Source organism: Rosa rugosa, chromosome 3 (genome assembly GCF_958449725.1).
Source record: "Rosa rugosa chromosome 3, drRosRugo1.1, whole genome shotgun sequence".
Classification (NCBI taxonomy): Eukaryota; Viridiplantae; Streptophyta; class Magnoliopsida; order Rosales; family Rosaceae; genus Rosa; species Rosa rugosa.
In genome coordinates this window covers 58,715,814-58,735,584 of record NC_084822.1, presented here as the reverse complement: position 1 = coordinate 58,735,584, position 19,771 = coordinate 58,715,814, and the positions used below count along the sequence as shown (strand labels likewise).

The 19,771-nt window shown below is 38.9% G+C and overlaps 3 protein-coding genes across 6 annotated transcripts; 1 reads left to right on the top strand and 2 right to left on the bottom strand.

The window, feature by feature from the left end:
* The first annotated feature begins 96 nt into the window (after positions 1–96).
* On the top strand, positions 97–1,175 carry LOC133736399 (uncharacterized). 2 transcript variants are annotated; one of them, XM_062163874.1, is made up of 3 exons: positions 97–467; positions 556–699; positions 782–1,174. In XM_062163874.1, exons 1-3 carry the CDS (start codon positions 159–161, stop codon positions 866–868), a joined length of 540 nt encoding a protein of 179 aa, XP_062019858.1. In that variant the 5' UTR covers positions 97–158; the 3' UTR covers positions 869–1,174. The 2 variants fall into 2 exon arrangements, with proteins under 2 accessions (XP_062019858.1, XP_062019857.1); XM_062163873.1 differs by having other exon boundaries at positions 556–1,175.
* A 7,262-nt stretch (positions 1,176–8,437) lies between these two features.
* On the bottom strand, positions 8,438–15,159 carry LOC133736392 (uncharacterized). Of its 3 annotated transcripts, none has more exons than XM_062163860.1 (10): positions 14,732–15,159; positions 14,320–14,639; positions 14,088–14,231; positions 13,923–14,005; positions 12,820–13,274; positions 12,021–12,184; positions 11,585–11,670; positions 10,197–10,363; positions 9,017–9,322; positions 8,438–8,765 (listed from the first exon to the last, which is right to left on the bottom strand). In XM_062163860.1, exons 1-10 carry the CDS (start codon positions 14,799–14,801, stop codon positions 8,578–8,580), a joined length of 1,983 nt encoding a protein of 660 aa, XP_062019844.1. In that variant the 5' UTR covers positions 14,802–15,159; the 3' UTR covers positions 8,438–8,577. The 3 variants fall into 3 exon arrangements, with proteins under 3 accessions (XP_062019844.1, XP_062019846.1, XP_062019845.1); XM_062163862.1 differs by having other exon boundaries at positions 10,197–10,330; XM_062163861.1 differs by having other exon boundaries at positions 14,320–14,612; positions 14,732–15,158.
* A 986-nt stretch (positions 15,160–16,145) lies between these two features.
* LOC133740014 (syntaxin-32) lies at positions 16,146–19,707 on the bottom strand. Its single transcript, XM_062167845.1, has 6 exons — positions 19,497–19,707; positions 19,046–19,347; positions 18,358–18,608; positions 18,060–18,235; positions 17,288–17,494; positions 16,146–16,469 (listed from the first exon to the last, which is right to left on the bottom strand). Exons 2-6 carry the CDS (start codon positions 19,293–19,295, stop codon positions 16,310–16,312), a joined length of 1,044 nt encoding a protein of 347 aa, XP_062023829.1. The 5' UTR covers positions 19,296–19,347; positions 19,497–19,707; the 3' UTR covers positions 16,146–16,309.
* Positions 19,708–19,771: the final 64 nt, after the last annotated feature.

Below are 19,771 nucleotides of genomic sequence, written 5' to 3'. Positions count from 1 at the left end.
ATATATATTGATCCCGCAAAATCGAAGAGTCTCGGAGATCGGAGGAAATTAGGGTAGTAATTAAATCTTACCCCACTTAATTATCTTTCTTACCCCGTATATATAAATTTTGAAATCCCGAAAACCCAAAATCCAAAACCTTCGGCCGCTTAACTGCCATGGCTGAATCTCCTATACCAGAAATTCCGATTATTCCCGAAAGCCGGAAAAGAAAGTACACCGACGACGGCGACGAGGCAGCACTGTCGGGGCACCTAAAACGCATCGTTTTATCACTAAGCAAGCCGTCGACTCTGCTCGGCATCGGCGCCTCAAAACCTAGGGCGGTGCACCGCGCCAAGCTCGAAAAGCTTCTCCGGAAGCTCGTGATTCACCACAACTGGGTCGAGGCCAGCGGCGTCCTCAGCGTGTTGCTCGGCGGCGGAGCCAGCGACAGGTCGCTGGCGAACAACCGCTTCATGTATTGGGTAATGAGTTTAGTTTAGCCCCCTGGTTTTGAATTTGAATAATTTTGGGATGAAATTGACAATGTGATGGTTGTGTTTGTTGGGCTAGGTTTTGCTGGAAATGGTGGAGCGGTTGTCTGAGATGGAAAAGGAGGAGCGTTTGCCTGGTAATTACTCCAAGGAGGTGTGGATTAAGAATGTGTTTGAAGCTTGGGAGAAGAAGAATGATAAGATGAAGGCAGAGTTAGAAGAGGTATGGAGTATTTGCATTGTGTTTTACTTATGCACATGGTTTCGGCATTTGTTCAGCCATGAAGTTTTTTGCTTTTGTGCAGTACATACATGCTGTTGAACTTGAGCGCATCTCGCTCTCGCTTGCAAAAGGGAATCTTATGGAGGCTGAAGCCGGTGCTTTCGGGTAAGGTTGTTATTTTTGGGTTCGACTAGTTGCAAAAATTTGCTACTGTAATGGTTTACTGTGCTTGACTGAGGAATTGAATCAGAATACCCTGCTTTCGTAATGTAGAAGTCTAATGTAGCCGGAACATTTTAGAAATCTATTTTGTTTCTGTTTCATTATTGCTAGAGTAGTTTGGTGTCTTGTTCTGATTCTTAACTTAAAGCTTGCTTCTTTTTTGTTTTGCAAGCCGGTTAAGTACTGTTCCAAATCGATTTGTCTGAGAATGACGTTTTTAGTGTACTATGGACCATGTTATAAGAATGTATATGTAATTATGTATATTTATAATTTTGTTTTCAACTTGTTTTTGCCCCAGTATGCCATATTCTGTTTCTGTTTTCACTTCATATAGTTTGCATTCCCTTGATACTATTTACTATATGATGGAATAATCATCTTTTTTTTTTTTCGTGTTCTGAAATTCTATTTACTATTTACCATATTCTGAAATTCTGAATGAATATTGCTTGTCATTTTTTCATTTTTTTTTTGAATGAAAAGCAATATTCATTCAGAATTTCAGATGATGTATATCATATGGTATTGCCTTAGAGATACCATTTGCAGCTAAAGTAAAAGTAAGTAATTTGACAAACTCCTTTTGCTTACACCAATAGTCTTCCCTCAAATATTACATTATAAAAGATGAAAATAACAAACAATAAAATAACTTCATCGAAAAAAAAAAAAGATGATCATTCCACCATATAGTAAATAGTATCAAGGGAATGCAAACTATATGAAGTGAAAACAGAAACAGAATATGGCATACTGGGGCAAAAACAAGTTGAAAACAAAATTATAAATATACATAATTACACATACATTCTTATAACATGGTCCATAGTACACTAGAAACCTCATTCTCAGACAAATCGATTTGGAACGGTACTTAACCGGCTTGCAGAACAAAAAAGAAGCAAGCTTTAAGTTAAGAATCAGAACAAGACACCAAACTACTCTAGCAATAATGAAACAGAAACAAAATAGATTTCTAAAATGTTCCGGCTACATTAGACTTCTACATTACGAAAACAGGGTATTCTGATTCAATTTCTCAGTCAAGCACAGTAAACCATTACAGTAGCAAATTTTTGCAACTAGTCGAACCCAAAAATAACAACCTTACCCGAAAGCACCGGCTTCAGCCTCCATAAGATTCCCTTTTGCAAGCGAGAGCGAGATGCGCTCAAGTTCAACAGCATGTATGTACTGCACAAAAGCAAAAACCTTCATGGCTGAACAAATGCCGAAACCATGTGCATAAGTAAAAGACAATGCAAATACTCCATACCTCTTCTAACTCTGCCTTCATCTTATCATTCTTCTTCTCCCAAGCTTCAAACACATTCTTAATCCACACCTCCTTGAAGTAATTACCAGACAAACGCTCCTCCTTTTCCATCTCAGACAACCGCTCCACCATTTCCAGCAAAACCTAGCCCCCCAATCCCAACAAACACAACCATCACATTGTCAATTTCACCCCAAAATTATTCAAATTCAAAACCAGAGGGCTAAACTAAACTCGTTACCCAATACATGAAGCGGTTGTTCGTCGGCGACCTGTCGCTGGCTCCGCCGCCGAGCAACAGGCTGAGGACGCCGCTGGCCTCGACCCAGTTGTGGTGAATCACGAGCTTCTCGAGAAGCTTTTCGAGCTTGACGCGGTGCACCGCCCTAGGTTTTGAGGCGCCGATGCCGAGCAGAGTCGACGGCTTGCTTAGTGATAAAACGATGAGTTTTAGATGCCCCGACAGTGCTGCCTCGTCGCCGTCGTCGGTGTACTTTCTTTTCCGGCTTTCGGGAATAATCGGAATTTCTGGTATAGGAGATTCAGCCATGGCAGCTAAGCGGCCGAGGGTTTTGGGTTTTGGGTTTTGGGGATTTCAAAATTTATATATACGGGGTAAGAAAGATAATTAAGTGAGGTAAGATTTAATTACTACAGTTAATCTGGGCCTTGACGATCTTATCATCAACGCGAATGCTGCGGGTGGCGAACTCGACGCCGATGGTGGACTTAGACTCGAGGCTGAACTCGTTGCGCGTGAACCTGGACAGTAGGTTGGATTTGCCGACGCCGGAATCGCCGATCAAGACCACCTTGAAGAGGTAGTCGTAGTCGTCGTCCGACCTGTAGGCCATGTTTCCGCTGATCGAAATCCGAGGCTGACGGATTTTACGGGTCTAATCGCCGCCGGGTCGGATCGAATTCGGTCGCCTGTGATTTATGAAGGGGAAGACCTCGGGCTCGGAGACATGGACAAAGAGGAGATAGAGAGAGAGAGAAAACAACGCTCTGGCGATAAATATGAATGATATATACGTATGTGACTATGTGACGACGATTAGGAGCGTCTGTGATCCGTGTGGCCTGGCCCAATTAATTATTTTTTGTAACACTCTACCCTCTTAACGCACGCGGTTTCGGTCGACAAAATAAATTTTTTCTTTTATTCTATTTTCGTGTGTGAACTGTGAAGTAAATTTTGTTCCAGTTTCTTTCTTTGTTGATAATTTTTGTTATTTTATTTTTCAAATTGTAATTCGGAAATGAAAAGAAAAAAAAGGAAGAACTTGTAACCGAAAAAGAAAAAAGGAAGAACTACTCCCATGTTTAATAACATTCCATTTATTTTTTAAACTTACAATTTTACCCTTTTTATATGAAATTACTTGTTTTTTTTTTTAAATAGAAATTGATTTTATTAATAATCAAGCCATAGAAACAGGTCAGAGTCTAACAGAACTTACATAAGAAGATCCGGGAACCCAGATAACCTATCTAAGCTAAACTAAACTCATTAAAGTCTAATGAGACGCTCGCATGAAGCAAGCCTAACTAAGCAAGCACAACTTCTCTTCCTAAGGAAAAATCATTCATCTAGTCCTATTTTCCGACACGCGATTGTGATACAAATAACAACTAGAAACATCTTAGAAAAGCTCATAGAGATTATCTCTACCTAAACAAGACTTGCATCAAATGTCTAATAGCAAACACTAAAATATAGCAGATAACAACCTCGGCAACAGGTTGGTCTTCTTGCTCTTTGAAATATGCTGACTCGAATTGAGCCCTGGCCTAACAGCCCAAGCCCAAATCCGAGCTAAATAAAAAGAAGCCCTATCAAATTGTCTGGCCATCACCGCCGCCGCCGGCAACAGATCCTCCAACGGCTTGCCTTTCCGCCACACCATTTTTCCTCTAACAATGAACACCAAAATCAGATCAATCTGATTGGGAGCAAGTATCTCCTCTACCTCTCTCCGGCAAGCCTTAATCACCTGCACAGAAGATTGATTGGAAAAGAACCAATCTCCACCACAACTTAGATCAAGCAATCACCTCTGTCGTCAATTCAAGGGCACCCGAGGACGTCAACCCCAATACCTACACGCCGACGCGCTCAACTGCAAAACCGCTGACATGCTCGATCTGCACCAATTTCCCCACCGACACCAAATCAAACCCAGGTACCAAGCATAGACGGCCGAGCCACCGGATCCAAACCTGCAAAAAACAACTTGGCCAGAATCAAGACGCCGCCGACGAAGACCTTGCTCAAACCACCTATCCACCGCACGACGCTTCGACACTCTCCCACCTTCAAACCAGTCGCCGCTGCTAGCCGGAAACGGCTCTAGACACGATCAGCCAACTAGCCGCCGCTTGCATATGAATTATGAAATTACTTGTTGTTAATAGCACTAATAAACAAAGAGTAATCACAAGGTTTTTAAAAATTTAACCTTAAGGCATATTTGCTTAATTAATACTGATATTTGTGTTTTTTTATTTTGTGTTGGGCCTATGAAATCAAAACCTAAAGTCATCATGATGAAAATTTTATTTTATTGTCTATACCATGTTTAACAAAAAGAAAATTTTATTCACACATTGCTAAATACTAGATAAACATCATTTACTTAATACACCATCTAATAACTTTTTTATTTTAACATTTTACTAGAAACACAACCCCAAACTTTCTAAACTACCCTTATTCACCATACCTTCTCCACCAAGCCATAAAATGTCCTTATTTTCCTCTGCTCATTCCACTGATGCATTTTCCGAAGGCCTCTAGCAATCAAACCAAGTACGGAGCCAATTATTATCTCCTTGACAATACTTAGTCCTTTCATTCTTTCAATATGGCATGAGCAATCTTGTGACTGCCCATTTTCACTTAATCTGATATTGAGAAACACGCTGCAAAATCAGGGAGAAAAAGAGAGAATAGATTGTGAATCCACCAATTATGGCTTCCTTTAAAAAAAAATTAAAAAAAAAAAACTTAATAAGAACAAGTAGATTTTTTGAACCAAAATCAATCATTCACCTCAAGCCAAAATGGTACGGATACATACCTTCCCTTGCCAATCCTAGGGCAAGTTTAGGACGTGGTATGCTAGCACCACCTATTAAACAACCAGTGCTCACTTATTCAGCGAGCCTATGAACTATGAACATACATAGTAAATAGGCACATAAACAACAAAAAGTGCATAGGTCCCTACAGACCCAAAGGAATATCAAAACCCTAGGCCCAAAACAGCCGGCCTTGCCCAATTTCCATCCCCTCCTTGTGCACGACCGTCACCCACCCTCCATCGAAACCACCACCGCAAGCGCACTCCTCCCTTGCTGCAAGACTCGAAGAAACCGTTGTCCCCACCACGATGCCATCACCGAGAAGCTGCCTTGACCAGAGCATGGCCGCCAAACCCGATTTCGATCTGGAGCCTCCGTGTCCTAGCCACCAACGAACTCGACGGTGCCATCGTCGCCGCCTGGAGAAGACGTTCCAGTCTCACCGCAGAGCTTTGGAGAACTAACGCCAACCAATCTGTTAAACACCTCAGGCCAACAATCCTAAAAGGTCGAAGGGCTATAGCATATCACCCGTCCGGCAGCGGCTCCTCATTGACGAGTCAAGGCTGGTGTCGACCCCAGCGCCACTGGACGAGAGAAGAATTTCCATCCCTAGACCAAAGGAAGCAGTTCGAGTTTTTTTTTTCTTTCCTCAAGACTTAGGGCAATCCAAAGATGCAGAACTAATACCTCAATTGAGGGTTGAGAAACACCAATATAAAAAATCATTACGCTATTACCAATTTTATTTAGAATTATGAATGTTCATCGATTAGTGTAGCTAAATGTTTCTTGTTACGTTCTAAGTTTGCAGCTTCATTCACGTGGAGATGAGAAGAAAACGCTAGTGGGATAGTATATTTCAAATTTCCAACTATATTTAATTTCAATTTGGGGCCGTGACCACTTACCCAATTTCAGCTTCAAAATTGCCCACTTACTCCAGTAAGAGATTATTGTGCCCACTTACCCATTTAAAAATAAAAAGACTATTTTAGACAAATTTTCATTGTAAAATTAAAAGCATGCCACTCTCTCTCTCTCTCTCTCTCATCTGCTTCCTGAGGCCGTCATCGGAGGCCTGCATACTCGCCACCAGCGTTGGTTCTCCTTCTCCTTCTCCAGATCATCCTGCCTCGCCTCTCCGCCTTCCTAGGAGACCTTATCTTCCGACAACGGAGCCACCCGGGCCGGGTACGACACCGGGCTTATGGAAGGCCCGTCCTTCACGAACCGGGCGTGTTCTCTGGTCTACGGCAAGTCGGGAGAGTCGTGAGGAGGCGCGTACGACGATGGCGGCGGTTGTGTTTGTGCTGATGATTGCGGAGCCGGGTCCGGGTCGGGTGAGGAGGAGTGTTGTTTGGGTTTGGGAGCGTAGGAGACGGGTTCGATCGGAGAAGGCTGGGGTTTAAGGGGTTCGGGAGGAGAGGGAATTTGATCCGATTGGGAAGTCCGGCAGCATTATCAAGTAGATCCGGCAGCACATCAGCGTGTGGATCAACGTGCACGAGCAGAAGCAGATTACCGAGATTTCCGGCGGAGACCCGAAGGGAAGGATCCAGGCGTTCTCTCCGGCGTAGGAGGCTTTGTTTCTGATCCATGAATGAATTCTGGAGAGTGAGGTCGGTGGCGCCAATGAGGAGGATGAGTACGGCAGCAGTGGAGTGGTGGGACACATGTCTATACAAGGCTTGTGGTGTCGAGAATGCATGTTGGGAGTTTGCTGGGGAAAGGAGGGAAGATAGTAGAGCAAATGAGAGGAGACAGAGACCCAAATTAGGGTTCTGCCAAGGGATCATAATCTGAATATGTGATTACTGGTTTGCATTGAAAAGTATGAGAAGATATGTAGAAATAAAACGATTATTGGGGTTAATAATACGATTATTGAAGGGTAATAATATGATTATTGGGGGGCACTAATATGATTATTAGGGGCAATAATATGATTATTGGGAGACAATAATATGAGTATTGGGGGGCAATAATATGCATATAAATTGATCAATTGTGCCTGTAGTGTATTCATTTTGGTTTTGGGAGTTTATGCAATTCATTGGAGGGCAATAATATGATTATTGGGAGGCAATAATATGAGTATTGGGGGGTAATAATATGCATATAAATTGATCAATTGTGCCTGTAGTGTATTCATTTTGGTTTTGGGAGTTTATGCAATTCACTGGAGGGCAATAATATGATTATTGAGAGGCAATAATATGAGTATTGGGGGGTAATAATATGATTACTGGGAGGCAATAATATGGTTACTGGGTATTATTAGGGAACAATAAATTCAGACGCCGGAATCCGGTCACCAGTTCGGTAGCCGGATTCTGGATTTCGGTGACCGGTCGTAGGATTCCGGTCACCAGTCGTCGGAGTCCGCCACCGGAGTCAAGCAATGTCTCTAATGACTTCTTTCTCAAAGTGACAAAGAAGGAGAGGACAAAATTGTCCCAAAAATAAATAAAAATAAATTAAAAAATACTTAATTGGGTATTAGATAAATAATCTCTTAGAGTGTTTGGATAAGTGGGCAATGTCTTAGAGTGTTTGGGTAATTGGGCAATTTTTAAGCTAAAATTAGGTAAATGATCATTTTTCCTAATTTAAATTTAATTTTGATATTGAAAGAAGTAATATGGTAAATCACAAAATCAAAAATCAAAATTAAAAGAGATAGTATTCCCATAGTATAATCTTTTTTTTTTTTTGGCAGATACCCACTATCGTTTTTGTTTTTCTGCAGATATCCAGTATCATATAACTTCAGAATGTGTTGGCTTTTTATTTATTTTTAAAAAAAAAATTTACTATTATTATTTTCTAATTAAACAATTTTCTTATACATGCAAAACACATACTTGCAGACTAGTTATACTAACATAACTTGGTCTAATACTAACATAATTGCCCACCCAGATGTAACGTCAATTGTGTTATTGTTTACTGTTGCCCAAAATAAAAAATACACACACACACACGCACTAGATGGTTCCTAAATAGTCTTCCCTTATCTCCAACCCAAAACGTATCTCTTCCAACTTCCAAGTTCTAACCAGATTATATAAATGAAGGTTTTGATTAATCTAAAAAAACTTCTAATTGAATTTTTTTTCTTCTAATTACTCTAATATTTACAAGAACTGAACATGAACCTCTCGCCCCTGTTACAAAAATGCCTATTTATATTTGTATAAGCTTCTATAGCGTTGACTCAATTTTGATCGTTTGAAATGTGGGAAACAAAACTTTCAACAATATCATCAAGCTTTGTTTCCACAAACTCAATTACTTCTCTGTCGAGAATTTGAATAAATTCGAACAGAATTTCGAATGTGCATTTGCAAAAAACAGAGCAAGTCCTTCTCACTTTCTTTCTCTAAGCAGCAAAGAGCATCCACAACGTAATAGAACTCTGATCCATACATATGCACTCCACTCGCTGCTTTGTAAGTTAAGAGCTCCAAATCACCTGTTGCAAATAAAATCCAACAATACATCATTTTCGGCTATTTTGGTTTGAACAGATGCATGCAAAAAAATTTATGTCATTCCAATTTGAAGAGATGTTAGTTTTTTTTTTTTCCTCTCAAATACATATTGTTAATAAAAAATGCTCGCTAAGTGATCCAGATTGAGATAACTGTGCAAAGCTTGCCTAGACAGAGATGAGCCTTCATTGTATAGAAACTGGGACAACTTGGAGATAAAGGTGATATATACCTGCTGCAATCTCTGATGCAAGAATATCATGGCTGAAGTGCCGCGTAGACCACCATCTACAGCGCAATTTCCAATTCTTTCCAGATTGTCCCTTTATAAATATTTTCGGGGTCTTATTGAAAGAAACAGAGTACCGTGGTTTATGTCCACCTTCATTTCCATTCAGACACACCGACATCCTGTCCTCTTCATACTGAGAAAGCTTCAGGAAACACATAGCATACTGTCTCCAAATGTTGTATTCAGCATTGGTGGCATCTAAATGCAAAGCTATCATTTCAAGCAGGGACTCAGGACTATAATTATCTGCAAAACATCGTAAGAGACATTTTGTTATAACAAGATATAATGAATTTAAATTATAATGCAGATCTACTTCTTGTTACATACAAAGATTAAACTTACTGCTTTGCATCTATTATAAAATTTATGGTATGGTAATGGAGAGTACACTCACAGTTAGATGGTTTTACAGAAAGTTTGCAATTTTCAAATTTTAGTTAATCTGTTAATCACAAAGATGGAAGACCGTAAAAGGACGAGATGTATTAATTATGAGTTACTAAAAACATATATTGTGTAAGCCCCCTTTAGGATCGTTGTGTTTTACTAAAGCAAAATCAGAAATAGATGAACTGAAAACAGAAACAAGTTATCCCCAGTGACCAAAAAATTAGGTAACTCCGTGAGACATTTACTACCTGGCACACTTGGAAAGGAGAAAAAAGCTCATACTTCAAGAAAATAAAAAAATAAAAAAGATTGTTCAAATCAAAACTTAGTTTGGCAACCAGGAAAACAGCTATTCCCTCACTAATAGGAACATGGTTTCATTTCCCAGAATGTCCGAGTAAAGATTAACACAGCAAACTAGTAAAATTTTGATGGGTTCCTATCACTTCCAAACATTTGGCCGTCCAGGGAGTTTAAAACTTAAACCAGACAAAGTTTTTACTCATTTGCTACAGAAACATTACATGACTGTAAAAGTATATTGGTTCCATGTCCTCAAAGTAATTTTAAAGACAATTAGTAATCACATGAATGCTAAATAGTGAACAGACTAGTCTTTAAGTATGTAATAACGATCTTCTATCTGATTGGAACTTGGAACAAATATGGACTTGACTATTGTTTCTCCTAGACTGTGTATAGGATTAAACTGAAAAAGAACATGTACCATTTTGATGCAACAGAACAAGCTTTTCCAATGAATCGCAACATGTAGGATCCTTCCTTAAGTTTTCCTCCAGACAAGTGGAAAGCACAGGTTTGTTATTAGAATCAAATTGCTGCAGAAGACTAGACCTTAATCTGTCCAACATGTAGGCATTAGAGCATAATACCCTACATAAATCATAAGCAACATGAGCATGAACTAACAAGCATGAGTAGAAAATTTTAAAAATTCTCATGTACATAACTAAAGCAACAAAAATTAGGAAACATGTGGAATTAAGGTAGTATCTGCTCTATTGAATGAGCATTGTACAGGCATTCCATAGGATATTCCAGTGTTCTATTGATGAAAAAAAATAAAAAAAGGAATCACCAGTTTCACTAAATTTTCATCAAAATAATAATATCAATTATGATCCTTGCCAAATTTCAATTCTTCCTAGTTTACCGGATAATTCTCCACAAATATATTTTATTTTGATTTCATTCTAATGTAAACCTGCTTCCATTACATTACAATGTCCATTTTAACAAACAATCTCCACCTAACTTATGCTTGTTATATATCATCAAAATTGATCAAACTGCCAAGACAATATTTCACATGAAAAACCATCAGAATTTTGAACAGTGGCAAATCCAGAGTTAATGCTCAGGCTAGTTTCAAGACAAGGAAATTTATCATGCAAACTCGTATCGAATCTCAATAATCTATCAGAAGTTGTAATGCAATTGGGTGAGATAATCTGGATGACAAAATGGAGATTCAGTGTTTTATATAAGCCAAATTTTTATGAAAGAAGCATTAACTCAATTTTGGTTTTGGTCATGATAATAGCCATCAGCCTAACATCATCAAATATCATTAGTCTGTTGGTAATCGTCAAACTCTTAATAAATCAACTCCTGGGATCTACTTTCTACGGTTCAGAAAACCAAACATACCTGGTCTAATCTAATTACAAGGAAACCAGACTGCCAGTCATTATAAAAAGCGCAGAGGTGTGTGTCCCGGCAAGGTTTAAATGAGGTGTGCCTTTACCTAATGAAACTTCTTTTCTGTGAATGTAAAGTTTTGTTTTCAAATAAGTTGTGCCTCCACCCATATGGTACATAGGACTATAGGAGACATTTCTAACATTTCAAGTTTACTGGTTTTATATTCTATTTTTCTACAATAACTCTCTCCTTGTAAGGACACTATTTTCCGACTGAGAAGTGCATTCGGGTAAAAAGTTATATACATATTATATATATATTGCTTTCACCTTTTATCCCTTTTTTCTAGAATCAAACTACCAAAACTCAATTTCCATTTTTGTATTTTCACTCTTTACAATTAACTCTGAGAAGTAAAGATAGAAACTAAGTTGGCAGATAAAGTGGTACCGAGTAGGCAGCGCTGTGTTTGAAAAATTACAACAATATTCAATCTCATCTAGGGCCTCTTTAACTTGACCTCCAATCAGCAACAGCTGCCACACACAAAACAGAAGAAAAAAATGAAAAAAAACGAAAAGAAAAAGAGCCTGAGAGTATAAAATACATGAATTCTAGTACGTACTATAAGCTATAAGCTTGTAACTATATCAGTAGATGCAACGATGAATGCTCTTTTCTTTTCCAGCATCCAGTGAATGCTCTTATATTCCTCATTAAAAACAGATTTTACAGGGGAAGTCTATTTTCTCAATAAAAATATCAGACTAATGGTTGCACGTACATTAACCCAAAATTCTAACAGGAAGACCACAAAATTTGCATGTATATTTTCACAGAAATCAAATAAAGATAATGTTACTTCTTTACTAAAACAAGTGCTCACCTGTATCAAAGGATGTAAGGCTACCAATACCGGGGGTGAAGAGCGAAGAGCATGTCGTAAGTACTTCACTGCATCCTTGTAATAGTCATTAAAAATATTCTTATCTTCATGATTATCGAGAGACTCTGGCAATCGTATGGGCAGTAACAATGACTCCAACCCCTCTGGCATTATGAATGACAAATCCAGTATAAATATAAGTCCATGAACTAGTAACAAATAGAACACAGATATATGAAGCTAATAAAGTCCTAAGAATATCTAGACTACACACACAAACAGAGCATGCGCGCACGCGCAAACACACACACACACACACAGAGACTAGATTTGGTTTTGTTATCCATGAACTATAATGCATTTGGTTTTCATTTTGTTGAATTCCAAATTTTCGTAAGGAAGATGTCATCCTGCACTCTTATCCATTCTTTACCACTCGCTGCTTCTATCCCTTATCAGTTATTATCAATAGATGGTATTTCTGAAAAACTTGAAATAGAAGGAGCTGAAGATGACACTTTTATAGTATGGATAACAGCTCCTTTTAAATATACTGGAATATCGAAGCTACTACAATCAGTATCTGATAATCATGCAAAGACTCCACGAGAAAATTTGCATTCGATAAGCAGTGTAAACAAACAATTAAATAATCCAAAACTAAATTAGAGAAGTCGTTCATTTCCCCTGATGCACAAAGACCAGTACAGGGACAAGCCATATTTTTCCTTATACAAAGAAATCCAATTATTAAACGCAAGTATTACTTCAGTCAGAATGAAGGAAATTTTATTCTTACCAAGTTCAGAGAAAATGGGAGCATACTGCATTTGACCACCATGATCAGATAAAGCAGCTTCATCTTCTGAATTTTCAGCAGAGTCCGCATAGAAATTTTGGGTCTCAAATTTCGGTGGAGAAATTTCTACTTCCATGTCAACAACCTCCACAGAGATCTCTCTATGTAAGCCACTGTCAGCATCAACAGCAACAATAGGTGGTACATTCTCTACTTTATCATTCATGACAGAGGTGTCTGAATCACAATGAATGGCGCTACCAGCCTCGTTACTGTTAATAGAGCCATGCCCCTCTGAGCCTGCAACTCGTTCATTTGATTCCCTAGTGTAAAACTGGTCAGCCTCCCTCCACTGCATCTCTTTTGGGAGCTTGGAATACCACAATTGCTGGAATGTCAATCCGACAACCATATTTCGAAGAGGGTCATTTCGAAAACCATGTGCTTGCATGAGACTGGAAAAAAAAAATGAAAAGCAATATTCATTCAGAATTTCAGATGATGTATATCATATGGTATTGCCTTAGAGATACCATTTGCAGCTAAAGTAAAAGTAAGTAATTTGACAAACTCCTTTTGCTTACACCAATAGTCTTCCCTCAAATATTACATTATAAAAGATGAAAATAACAAACAATAAAATAACTTCATCGAAAAAAAAAAAAGATGATTATTCCACCATATAGTAAATAGTATCAAGGGAATGCAAACTATATGAAGTGAAAACAGAAACAGAATATGGCATATGGGGCAAAAACAAGTTGAAAACAAAATTATAAATATACATAATTACATATACATTCTTATAACATGGTCCATAGTACACTAGAAACCTCATTCTCAGACAAATCGATTTGAAACAGTACTTAACCGGCTTGCAGAACAAAAAAGAAGCAAGCTTTAAGTTAAGAATCAGAACAAGACACCAAACTACTCTAGCAATAATGAAACAGAAACAAAATAGATTTCTAAAATGTTCCGGCTACATTAGACTTCTACATTACGAAAGCAGGGTATTCTGATTCAATTCCTCAGTCAAGCACAGTAAACCATTACAGTAGCAAATTTTTGCAACTAGTCGAACCCAAAAATAACAACCTTACCCGAAAGCACCGGCTTCAGCCTCCATAAGATTCCCTTTTGCAAGCGAGAGCGAGATGCGCTCAAGTTCAACAGCATGTATGTACTGCACAAAAGCAAAAAACTTCATGGCTGAACAAATGCCGAAACCATGTGCATAAGTAAAACACAATGCAAATACTCCATACCTCTTCTAACTCTGCCTTCATCTTATCATTCTTCTTCTCCCAAGCTTCAAACACATTCTTAATCCACACCTCCTTGGAGTAATTACCAGGCAAACGCTCCTCCTTTTCCATCTCAGACAACCGCTCCACCATTTCCAGCAAAACCTAGCCCAACAAACACAACCATCACATTGTCAATTTCATCCCAAAATTATTCAAATTCAAAACCAGGGGGCTAAACTAAACTCATTACCCAATACATGAAGCGGTTGTTCGCCGGCGACCTGTCGCTGGCTCCGCCGCCGAGCAACACGCTGAGGACGCCGCTGGCCTCGACCCAGTTGTGGTGAATCACGAGCTTCCGGAGAAGCTTTTCGAGCTTGGCGCGGTGCACCGCCCTAGGTTTTGAGGCGCCGATGCCGAGCAGAGTCGACGGCTTGCTTAGTGATAAAACGATGCGTTTTAGGTGCCCCGACAGTGCTGCCTCGTCGCCGTCGCCGTCGTCGGTGTACTTTCTTTTCCGGCTTTCAGGAATAATCGGAATTTCTGGTATAGGAAATTCAGTCATGGCAGCTAAGCGGCCGAGGGTTTTGGTTTTGGGGATTTCAAAATTTATATATACGGGTAAGAAAGATAATTAAGTGGGGTAAGATTTAATTACTTACTATTAATCTTTGGTTCTTGATGACGAGCGAGCCCTCGTCTCTCCTGTTTCCACTTTCCACCGCCTACCATCTGTTTGTTCCTTCCAACACTCAGATTTTCACGTCGTCGTCGACTCTCTGCAAAAATCGAATCGGCTCCGACTCGCGCAAACGGAGACCTAATAATAGATATTGTATGTACAAACAAAACCACAATCAGAAACGCAAGAGGGGAGCTATATATATATTGATCCCGCGAAATCGAAGAGTCTCGGAGATCGGAGGAAATTAGGGTTTGGGAGAGAGGTGTGGGAGATTGGGGACTGTGAGAGAGAGAGAGAGAGGAGCTATGGCGGATGAGCGAGTTGGTTACGTTTGCAAACAAGTAGGGCTAGGCTAAATAGTAAATAGAGAGGACCAGAAAACGTATTGAAACGCAAAACAGGAGCTTTTATAGGTGGGCAGACTTCTTTTGCTATTTTACAGTCACAATGGTGCTTCCAATTCTTGAGTTGTATTTTGTGCGTATGAACACCGTATCTTATAAGAATACTTGCCCAATTTAGTTAACATCAATGGACAACAATGATATGGTAAATACTAAATAGGGAATGCATAGATGATATGTCAAACACAGATGTACCTCTTATAATACAGCAAATCCCACCAATGCGAGCTTTGGTTAGTCTTTACCTGGGTTTGAGTGTCTCTCCTAATCCTTTGTATTTTCTCAACTCCTAAAAATTAAATTTAATCTCACGCCCTTTTCAAAAAAAAAAAAATGTAATCTCACGCACCTTTAGCTTATCTTCTTATGACTTCGTATGTCAAGTTGATCTCTCTCGATTCCTATTTATAACGATAGGTTGGAGTGACATCTTTGAAGCAATTAGGAATACTATCATAACATGGAAACGATAAAAAAAACCAACAGTCAAGGAATACCCAAACTATTGAAACATGGAAAAGTGCCTTTTGCTTGTATAATATTTTCGAGCTTGTAGTTCACCCATAGCATAACAGAATGGTTATCGCAGAGTTCATGTTCTTGACACCCCACATGAGGCGTCTCTTTCTACTACTGTACCATCAGTCCGTTACATGTCTACCACTACCGCAGCCGAACTACCTTTATAATCGATGCTTCAATGCATTTCAGATTTTCCCTACAGCTCTTCATATGAAGCATGGCTTCTAAAGTACACGAGGTCAGTTTTAAGAACAGCTATCAACAGCAAAAATATTAACTTTTGGGGGCTCAAAAACTGTATGCTTGTTAAGTTCTATGTTTCTCTCGTAACACAGCTCGAATGCAGGTAGGTATTCAAATACTCGTTTTCTGAAAAAAGGTATTCGAACCCCTGGAAGACATTCTACCTGGGACCAAACAGCAAAATATATAGCAAACTCGGAAGCACATAAATCTTGCCAGTCATAGTTCACAACAAATTTTACCATTTTGTGTATCAGTATACATATATTACATTACTAGGTAATCATCTTGCTCATGAAACGAATAGAAGGGGCTTATCAACAGTAAAAATACTCAAAAAGACAGCTGTCATTTTTCTTCCTTTTCAATTGTCTCTGCAATGACTATTATGCCACAAAAAATAGGAAAACCATGAGGAAAAAAATTAATATAAAGAATATCTTGATCATCAGCCACCTATTTGATGATATGCTATTCATATACTTGAGCAGTTGCCCTTGTGCACCCTCTACATTTGCCAATGTGTCTTCCATGTTCTCATCAATCCTGCAACAGGAAATACCCTTGTCAAAATTCCAGTTCAAATCCAATCTAAGTGTTAGGTTATAGAAACTCTAAGGATACTCTTCAAACTACCATGCACCAACTAAGAATGCCATAACCTTAAGAATTGTGAGAGAAACTAGGATTTAGTTCCCCAACTTCAAAGTGCCAAAGTATTTCTCACCAGAAATTCCCCACAACTATAACAATAATCAGAATGTAGCACAGATGCAAACAGATAAAAGATCATTCAAAAAAATCCACAAATTACTGTCTCTTTTCGAATAGAAACCTTAGGACCATAATGATAACTAGACATTCAAATTAAAACAATGACGGGAACAAGGAAACTGAACAGAGCGAAATGTAGTACACATAGCAATTGCACTAAATTTATGGATACTTCAACGAAAATGTACCATCTTATTGGAAAAATGTTTTCACTGACAAAGCACCTTCGCTTTTCTATAAATGTGAGTGTCAGAACCACTGCCATCAGAGACAAACCATTTTATTTTGCAATATTTGTCATCGTCCACAACAACTAATTTTACTCAACCTCATTCAACTAATTGATAAGGTCTTGGGCTAAAATGGATATCAGATATCTAGCTTCTAGATCATCTCAGGTCATGTTGTACCATAAAGTAAGTAGTAAGAGACCATGTACTAGGATAATGTGATATAGCAAAAGTAACAATCAATTCACCATATATTTGTGAAATACTGAAAAAGTAAAAAGGTCCATTATTAGTACTGTCTCTGCTTAGAGCTAGCACCATATTCTGCAGCAATGTAAATAGGTGGGATTAGAGAAAAACCTGATGGCAACTTCCCCTTGCTCAGAAACCAATGTCGCCAGCTGGTTGAAAATATTACTCAGCTCATGAATGGTGGACTCAACATTTTGCAAAGCTTCAGCTCTACTCTGCATGAAACTGTCTTGATACGGAACCATCTCCTGTTGTTGCTGTTGCTGCTGATGCTGTTGCTGGAGCAATGGTTGACTCTCCCCATCTATCTCCTTCCTGCAAATTTCAAACAAGAAATTTTTTTTTAAAAGGATCACAGCCTCAATTTGATATCTAAATCAATATAAATCCCATGACATACCATACAAAGATCATAACCAAAGTTCAAAAAAATCCAAACAAAGAAGGGTCATACTTTCTTGAAGTTTATAATTAAACATCAATTTATAAATAAGTTGAGAAGTCAATAGTCTGCATAATAACACTGATCGTCCAGAATGTTTCAACATCAGTGTCTGAAAATTGGTAATTTTGCTGAAACATCATCGTCTTTATGCAGACTGTTCTGCATAAGAACAATGATGACCCAGTATAAAGAAACAAAGAGATAGGGTCGGTATTATTCAGGATTCTCAAGAGGAACAAAGGGTGCAAGCAGCTGGAACACTTGTTCAACGGTTCACAGATAGATAAATCGGCATTTTAAATAATGCAACACACATAAAATAAGATATTTAGGAAATGGTACATAGACAACTCCCTACTATTTCATAAATGATAAACCATGTAATATTCCAGTAGCAATGTTCCATGACTAACAACCAAAAAAACAGTCTCTTACTTTGGGAACAACTGCGAGGAAGATGCTGATCCATTAGCCCATGGAGGAGGAGAGGCACTTGAAGAACTAGCAGCGGACCTAGCAGCCAGTGGGCGCTGCCGAACAAAAGGATTTGTGGATTCCTTGGAGGCACTAGATGAAAACAATTGTCTTCTATTCTCATGAACCTTCAAATTCTTCATGAAACCAATAAAAATATCATTAGTCTCAGAAAACAATTGGAAGAGCAAATTTAGTAGAACAGTCTCGTACTAAGAATACCAGCTTAAAGTGCACAGGCAACAATATTAGGCCTTACCTCAGTTCGCATGGTGAGGACTTCTTTAAACTCTTTTGTGGTGCTCATAAGCCGATTTTTCAGGTCGTCGACAACTGTGGTTGAATGACTAGTCGTGTCACTAGAAATATTCCCACTTTCATTTCTGGAATGAGATAGGAGCTGAAGGTCTACCACTGCAGAGTTGAGTGCAGTAATATCCTGCTTGATAACTGCTGTCAGCTCCTGAATTTCCCTTGTAGGATCATCAAAAACAGAAGTCCTCTTCGCCACTGCAAGTAAACAACAAATACACGATAAATAACAATTTCTCAAACACAGTTGTTTATAGCAACAGCAACATGAAAGACATCCAGTAATACAAATATTAAATCAAGTTTAATCTAGTTGCAAGGAGGACATAAAGGATGGCCCATCAGCTCCCAATCTACGAACTAGACTACCATATGTCAGTGTGAACCGAAAGATTGCAATATTTCATGCACATGGTATGGTTTACACTCCCTGGTTCTTACTTTCAACCGTGACAACAACTCATAATCTTTTGATATTTAAAGCAATGGCTATCAACATGGGTTCCAAGATAAAAGATTGTGCATAATGACATTTAATAACAACAAACACCACCTAGATCAATTTAAATTGCTTCAAATTTCAAACCAAAAACCGCAATTACAATTATACTAGCAATCATCAAACAACAACTCACATTTTGTCAGCTTTCCAAGCTTCTGCGACGTGGAGTGTATCCCCAATCCAATTTTGGATGCCCTCTTATTAAACTCGGAGTGAGTCGCGACCGCCGATTGTTGTTCCTGGAATTTCGATCCACTAGTCGGGCCATTCTGCGACGGCCCCGGCCCCGGCGCCGACGAGAATGACTTCTTTAGCCTCTCTGCTACACTGTGGAACTCCTGCGTCCGATCCCGAAAAGACGATTGTATCCCCTTGGCATGCATTGTTCCCAACCTTAGCTTCTCAAATTGAAGCTCCACAATAACATAACCCCACCTGAAACCGCATAAAAATTACTTCTCAATGCCTACGAAATCCTAATAACAGATTTTGCTGCGCAAAATTTCATTCAATTCGTTCACCTTCCAATAGCATTCGATTCCAAGCAGTAAAACGAAAAGTAAATTACGCAACGGCGAAATTACCTGGAAGAGTGCGAGATCTGAAACCCTAGACCCGCACCGATTGAACTTTTTCCGGCGAATTGAGCAGAGGTGGATGAGCCAGAGAGAGCCAAAACGGTGCCGTCTGGATCAAGATCGCCGACTGTGAGAAAAAAAACTTGAGAGATTTTTCAATGCGAGCCCGGATCTAGAGGTCTGGGAATTGTTCTGTGGAGAGTAAGTTGTTATGATTATTGTCGGTTTTTGCTAAATAGTCCCTTGGTTTATATCTAAGTCTATTTGGACCATGACTTGTG